Consider the following 7776-nt stretch of genomic DNA (forward strand, 5'->3'; position numbering starts at 1 on the left):
CGGACTTCCTTTAGTTATTGGAAGACCAGAGCTCCTAATATATTATATATATATAGCGGAAGCAGCCCTAAACGGACTCTTCCTCCTGTGCTACTAGTACGTTACTGTTGTTAATTACTCGGTTACTCTTAGTAAAAGTGTTGCGCGTTGCAGCCATCAACACACTCGATCTCAGAATACGTATCGCGTATACTTGCACAGTGAGAAATGGCTCTAATTTAGTGAAAACAAGTCATCTAGAAGACGCGACGCGACGCGACGCTTCACTGTTTCTGTACTGGACAGTCGAGTCGCTGCCTGCGTCTTTGTCCCTTGTCCGGCCGGGCACTCCGCCGCCACACAGGCGTTCAGGCACGGCGGGTGCCCGGGCCGTTGCCCATTGCCACAATGCCACCTCATCTCTGCTTTCCATAAAGCCATGATAGAATACCACATGTTTGGGCTTCTAGAAGGTCGTCAGCGTGTAGGCCAGAATTGAAACGGGTGAGCTCGGGCATCGCTCTCGCATTAATTCATATATACACGCGGATGACCATGCAGTTTCATCCTAGATTCATTCGGTATGTGCTGCCAGCCACGGGACGAGAGGGAGGGACATGTGCGTCCCTATGTGTGCTCGGATCCAGAAGAAGCTGAAAGGGATCATTGTGCCTGAAAAACAACCTCCAGGTGCTACCATTTGTATTCTGATATATCTGCAAAAAAAAAGGGGCAGAACATGACAATAAACGCGTCGCCAGTATACAAGGAATTCAGGGTTGATGATGGAACCTGTATCTAGTGGCCACTGGCCAGTGATACTTTCAGCCCAAACACGAGCGGAACGGAAAGGCCCCGCGACTCCAAGGCGTCAGGCCCATGTAAAAACCCATCTTTAAGGCCCACGTAGAAATACATAGCCGAGTCGCAGGATCCCCATACCATGCGAACCCACATGTCGGAAATTAGCGTCAAGCTGCAAGCCTGCAAGTGACTCATGCGCCGGCCGCTTCAATCGTCGGCGCCTTCCACTCGCGGTCGCAGGAGCTCAGCTCGTCGTATCTTATCTATCGCCATTCGCCAGCCAAAACCCCACCCGAGAGGCGGAGACTGCGTTGCGTGGACGGCGGACTAAACCCTACCGCCCTTCGTCTCTGGTCCATGATGGGGCCCTCGACCATGGCGGCGCGGGCAGCGGGCTGCTGCTCCTCGGCGGCGCTCGCCTTCTTCCGTCTCCACCCCCTCCGATGCGCCGTCCGCCCGGCCGCCGCTCTCGTTGGAGGGTGCTCCTCTGGCCTCCGCGGCGGCTGCCGGAGCCGCCTGGCGCATAGCATCGTGGACTTGGTTATGGAGGAGCTCCGCTCCCGCCGGCGCGTCCGGGTCTCGGCGAAGTAATTCTCCCTGCACACCTACAACTTTATGTATATCGCCGGTACCATTTTTTGGAGCCAGTGCATTGCTTGAGCTGCATGTACGGTTGAACCCTGAATTTCTGTCAGGACATCTGACCTTTTGCCATTGTGAGTGGCTGGCTGCACACTCAACCTCTTGATTCCCCCCCTCCGTTGGTGCATGGGGAACAGGAACTGCTGTCAACTATTTCACCATAATGTGCCTACTCTTGTGTTTACTTCAAAAATTCATTTCTATAATTTTGTCTATGGCGAGAATTCCAGAAAGCATATAACAATGTATGTCGGTAGATGGGCATAAAATGAGGTAATTTAGGCACATCTCAATGAAAGTTCTATCCGAGTTCCATCTTCATTTAATAGGTTGCTATATAAGCATTTCTAATGACATGACAGCATTTCCAAGAAGTGAGAGAAGATTTGAGTTTAATATAAATAAACTCTCTTGGCTTGATCACCAACTCTAATAGAGTCATGGAATTAGATGTACATACGAAACAATAGAATAAAGCCATGCATTGAGAGTGATCGTTTCATCTATATTTCATTGCATTTTAGCTGGTGTGGCATTCATGGAAACAACGTTATGAAACTCTCCATTAGGATGGCTTTCAACAAGCTAATCCAATATCACAGCCATTTATGTGGGTAATATACGATGATGCTCCCCATTACATGGTGTTTTCTCCTCTTCTTACTTTCATTTTGAAAGATTTTTATCGTAATTTCTGAAATGGTTCATATGGCTATTAAAATTGGTTATCACTATTTCATTTCTTCTAACAATAAAACTCACTGAAATTTACTGTTGGAATTTCTTATTCTACTTCAGGATAGGATTGCAGGGCACGAAGGAATTGCCTGACAATAAGATAGTCAAGAGAACATTACAGAAAGGATTGCTGCTTGAATTTCAGAAAGATCCTGAGAGATCTTTGCTTGCTGTAGTTGAAAGGCCTGATGGAAAGAAAAACTGGATGGTGACTGATCAGGTCGTTTTTGAACGGATAGCTATTGCTTGTCCAGTTGACTATCCAGTTTAGTTAATTTATACCTGAACATACATATATTGTTGTTATGGGTTCTCTGGTGACATGACTTTTACTTTTGTATAGAATGGTGTCATGTCTTCGATAAAGCCCCAGCAGGTTACATATGTTGTACCTGGTATCATGAATTTTGACTATTCAAAAATAGACGAATTTCTTGAGAAAACGCAAAATCTTTTGGTAAGTATTGCTGCATGAGCTGTACATGTGTATAATGTGCTTCAGGATGGTCATAATATTTGTTAACAGGACCCAACTATTTTAGAATGTGCTTGGATGGAGCTGTCTGAGAAGGATAAATCAATAACAGTTGAGGAATTTGCAGAGGTCAGAGGCTCTTCAAATTTGTTTGATTCCCTAACTTTTTTCTTTCACATACTCATATGTTTTTTGTGATTTCCTCAGATAGTGTATGGTACCAAGGAGTCTTTGGAAAGCTACTGTGCACATCTCTTGTTGTCAAGGGATGTAGTGTATTTTGTCAAGGTAGAGAGCAGAGATTATTCCATGTACCAACCTCGTTCACCTGCTCAGGTATATTTTTCTAGATATATGTGTGAGTAAATCATGTTAATATTTTAGATGATTTTGACAAATAAGATTGCACATCTTTTATTGTGGTACCATTTCAGGGTACTGTGTCTAGTTGTTCTTGTGATAACTGGAAGTTTATGTCCATGGGGCAGGGCCACCTGTAGTGCAGTCAATCTATACAAACTTTAATTCTTCCTGGAAGAACATATTTTTGGGGTCATATATTTGTTTTCATCTTATTCATCTAGCTTCACAATTGAGTGCTATATACTATGTAACGCCCAATATTGCAATCTGGCATGTGTCTTTAGATATGTATTTTTACTTATGTATATTTAATGACTGCAGATTTCCTAAAATTACTCTTATTCATTAATACCTGCATTGTTGCATTGCTTTTATTTGCTTTTATCTGGTAGTAGGTAGAGGAACTCCTACGACGGAAGCTTGCTAAAGAGGCCGCTGATAAGGAACTGGAAGAATTTGTCCATTTACTCAAGTCTGCCAAAGCATTGCCTATGGAGTCCAAGCCTCCTAAAGCGTCATGGTTGGTGGAAGAAAAAGTCAGGCAAAAAATCGAGTCTCTTCAAGCATATGCAGTTGATGCATGTGATGATGAACAAAGAAGACTAGCAGGAAATGTAATACATCAGATCGTACTATCTTTTTGCCATACACAACATCGTAGTTGGGTCTTCAATTTTCTTACAATACCGTGGTCTGCTGAATGTCCAGAAACGAGAAACCTAATTTATAATAAAATTAGCTTAATGAATATTAGTGTTGTTCATGAAAGTCTGTAGTCCAAACACATTTTAATTTATACCATTCTTTATTGAATGAGGTGCAGTTTTCCATCTTTTGATGTCTGTGAAGTTGGTTTTTATTTTTAAATTTAATGGCAGATTCTCAAAGCTATGGGATTCACGAGGACATCATCAGCTGCTCTAAAGCTTCTTATAAATGTTGGATACTTCCCTGTGCATGTCAATCTCGACCTTTTCAGGTACGATGTCCGTATAAGGTACACAGATGAAGTTTTGTCAGCTGCAGAGGAGCTTCTGGTGGACAGCCCTGACACAGACATGGTATAGTTAGTTACTACTCAATGCTTCCATTCTATATATGCACATATAAATTACCCCATTTTGATTTTTTTATCTTTTCAGCATATCAGGAAGGATCTTTCAACTTTGAAAGTGTACGCCATTGATGTAGATGAGGCTGATGAAGTACATTCTTATTTCTTTTACCAGCATCTTTCCACAGAATGAATTGTTAGTTACCACCAATAAATCTATTAAACATTTGGATTTCTTGGTGACTCAGCTTGATGACGCATTGAGCGCAACCAGGCTTCCTGATGGTAGAATAAAGGTCTGGATACATGTTGCTGACCCAACATGCTTGGTCAAACCTCATAGCATCATTGATAGGTCATTTCTGCTCTTCTGTTCTTTACTTTCTATCACTGCACTTGGTATTTGTTACAAAACCGTGTCTCTTGTTGGCAGGGAGGCAATGCACAGAGGAACATCAATCTTTCTACCAACCACTACTTTTCCGATGTTCCCAGAGAGGCTTGCCATGAATTCTATGAGCTTGCAGCAGGGTAAAGAATGCAAATCTGTAACTGTATCTGTTATTTTAAACCTAGACGGGAGGTAATTTTCTACTTACACCCCATTTTTTGCTGCTTTCTGAGTGGGTTCTTTTCTTGTTTCCTTTGAGATTGACTTTTCTTTTTCTTTTTTTTAAAAGGAATTTCTTAAAAATGTAGTGCATTCATTGACATTCCTCATTCTGTTTGTGCTGTGAATAGTATTGCAGAATATACTTTAGAAAATTCAGTCATCAAACCTACTTATATGTTGACATATGAGAGTGCAACTGAATTGCTTTACATGAACCTGGAAGAAGAGGAAGAACTAAGGATTCTTCAAGAAGCTGCTAGGATTCGTGAACAGTGGCGTCGTAGCCAGGTATGTGCAAAATCGGCTTTGCTATCTACTGATCTATAATGCATCATTGCACAAGTCAATTATGGCATGCAAATGAAAACACCACACAATGTACTGATAAATATTGTAAAGTGACACTTTAACATGACATCAATGATGTTCAGACAATCCCCTGACATATTTCTTGGCGAAAACAAACCAAATTTTACTCTTACACATTTCACCAGCTGACAATAAAGTATAAGTGGTGTGTGTGTGTTCTGTACCGGGTTTCTATCCCCCTCTCTTTTCTTTCTATTAATGCAATGATACGCAGCTCTCCTGCGTATTCCAGAAAAAAAAAAGAAAATAAAGTATATTAGAAAGTAGTTTCCTAAAAGTTGCTGGACATTTTCCATTGGCAGTATTTATTTTCTTATTTTGGTTCTCACTTCAGCCCATAATGTCATTTTTATTAAAAGTTTGCATTTCTGGAATGCGAAAACCACTTGCTGTTTCCCTAGAGTTGACTTTTAAGTCTGCAGGGTTCAATAGACACTGCGATGATAGAGCCACGTATAAAGGTGTCAAATCCTGATGATCCTGAACCAAATATCAATCTATATGTTGAAGATCAAGCCAATCCAGCAATGCAGCTTGTATCTGAAATGATGATACTTTGCGGTGAGGCAGTGGCTGCTTTCGGTTTTGACAACAACCTCCCTTTGCCATATAGAGGTCACCCCCAGTCCAACACAGCAGTGTCAGTGTTCTCTCATCTACCTGAGGGGCCTGCAAGGAGCTTTGCCAATATCAGCGTGCTCCGTGCTGCAGAAATGGATTTTCAAAAACCTGTACCACATGGTGTACTTGGTATTCCTGGTTACGTGCAGTTCACCTCTCCTATCCGAAGATATGTTGACCTGCTAGCTCATTATCAGGTAAATATGCTTATGAATAAGGAAAAGTTTTATAGCATATGGGAAAATAAGAATTTGTGCATTTTATTTTGATGTTGCTAGCTTTCTGATAGTGTCATCAAATTCATTATTTAACCTATGTACCTTTGATCCAAAGAGTATATCAACAATCAACTTAATTTCAAATATTATGGGAACTAATTGTAGGTTAAAGCTTTTCTTAGAGGTGACTCTCCACCATATTCAGCTGGCGATCTAGAAGGAATGACATTTATTGCGAGCATGCATGTTAAAGTAGCTAGGAGGCTTCATAGCAATAGCTTACGGTACTGGCTGTTGGAATACTTGAGGCGACAACCAAAGGGGAGAAAGTACAGAGCACTGATTCTGAAGTTTGTCAAGGATCGTATGGGAGCTCTGCTTTTGGTGGAGGTGAACTGACTTTCTCCTTATGATAAGTTTTTACTTGTTTTAGATTATCATATCACACTATTTTTGTTTTCACCAATATAGTATTTAGAGCAGTATGGCTCCAAGTAACAGTTGCCCTAAATTGCTCTGGATTTACCTGTTTGGCTGATCCCAGATGATGTATGTCACTTCTGGTCGATTTGTGGTCTATCCTTTAATTACAAGAACTGTGTTACTGACTGGTTTCTAGCAAAATTTGTAGCGCGAGCAAACCAAATTGATTCATCCCCCTTTTACATAAGAAAATTTTGGTTCTACCTTTTCAATGCAGCGACCAAAAACACATGCTGTAGAACAGAGGGAAAAGGACATGGTATACCCTTACTGGTAGTCAGTTAGTTTACTGAGCTTATTGTACATAATTGAACCACTACTGCCACTGTTTATTTCAGTATGATTCTATTGTACGGATTTTGTACTTCATAGTTTTTTGTAACTACTTAAGCAAGTAATTCTAGCCAAACTTATTGAAACTGGCTAAAGAGAAGCAAATGACACCCTTCTCCCATTAGAACCAATAATGAAGATCCAACCTATGGATGGTCACGGGGTTAGCCTCTTCCAGTCGGAGTCCTTGGATCACCTTGGGTGCTCTTCTCTTTTTTGTGAGTTCCAGAGCTTTTGGACAGTTCTAGAAATACCATGGTTTTTACTTGCAGCAACGGTTAACTGAGCTATTAGTTCTGCTGGCTGTATCATGAATCAGATTATCAGAATGAATACTGTAGCCTGTCTCCGTTTGATTTCCATTTTCCTCTCATGAGTATTAATCTTCCAATGCCACTTCCAGGTTGGGATGCAAGTTACAACGACAATTTCACGTGGGAAAGTGGGAGATCAAGTCAGTGTTACTGTGGAAACAGCTCATCCACGTGATGATATATTATCAGTCAGAGAGGTTGTAGAGGACACCAAGGATTCTGAGTAAATGCATGTGACGATAGCTTATCAGACAAAGAGGTTATAGAGGACACCGAGGATTCTGAGTAAATGCTTGCAAAGCTCACTCGCACTTTGCAGTCTTGTGTTCCTCTGCCGTTTACTGCTGTTCATTTTTGTGGCAGTGATATAGGCGATTTATTACCTTGGAAAATATCTGCTGATTCTTCAAGTTAGCGACTTGCGTAGCATGGCTACAATACAAATGGTAAAAGGACTAGGGTATTGGTCTTGGTGCCAAAGCTCATTCCAATTCGAGGACGAAATGATGAAATCATAGGTGGTTTTCATTGGTATACAGAATACAGTCCGACAGTTCGTTTCTTCCGAGGTAGGTTCTCTTTGTGCCGAACAAGGTTCCAAGTGCTGATAACTGGGAATTTTGTATAGCTGAACACGCATGCAACATTTTTGTACCTGAATTTGGTACCTCTGACGTTGTCGGCACATTCTGCTATATTTGAACACTGAGGTGGATGATCGATGTACAGAATAATAATAATTCCAATATCATTTCCTTATATGCCCTCAA

At 41.3% G+C, this 7776-nt stretch overlaps 1 protein-coding gene across 2 annotated transcripts; it reads left to right on the forward strand.

Annotated features, from left to right (window-relative positions):
- Positions 1-922: 922 nt before the first annotated feature.
- On the forward strand, positions 923-7776 carry LOC103651024 (ribonuclease II, chloroplastic/mitochondrial). 2 transcript variants are annotated; one of them, XM_008676615.4, is made up of 14 exons: positions 923-1370; positions 2224-2383; positions 2507-2620; positions 2690-2767; positions 2846-2974; positions 3397-3615; positions 3880-4062; positions 4144-4206; positions 4304-4410; positions 4489-4638; positions 4797-4956; positions 5460-5855; positions 6042-6266; positions 7096-7776. In XM_008676615.4, the coding sequence occupies exons 1-14, from the start codon at positions 1141-1143 to the stop codon at positions 7231-7233; spliced, it is 2352 nt and encodes a 783-aa protein (XP_008674837.1). In that variant the 5' UTR covers positions 923-1140; the 3' UTR covers positions 7234-7776. The 2 variants fall into 2 exon arrangements, 1 of the variants encoding a protein (XP_008674837.1); XR_004857322.1 differs by having other exon boundaries at positions 930-1370; positions 3394-3615; positions 4304-4351.

Source organism: Zea mays, chromosome 3, assembly GCF_902167145.1.
Source record: "Zea mays cultivar B73 chromosome 3, Zm-B73-REFERENCE-NAM-5.0, whole genome shotgun sequence".
Lineage (NCBI taxonomy): Eukaryota > Viridiplantae > Streptophyta > Magnoliopsida > Poales > Poaceae > Zea > Zea mays.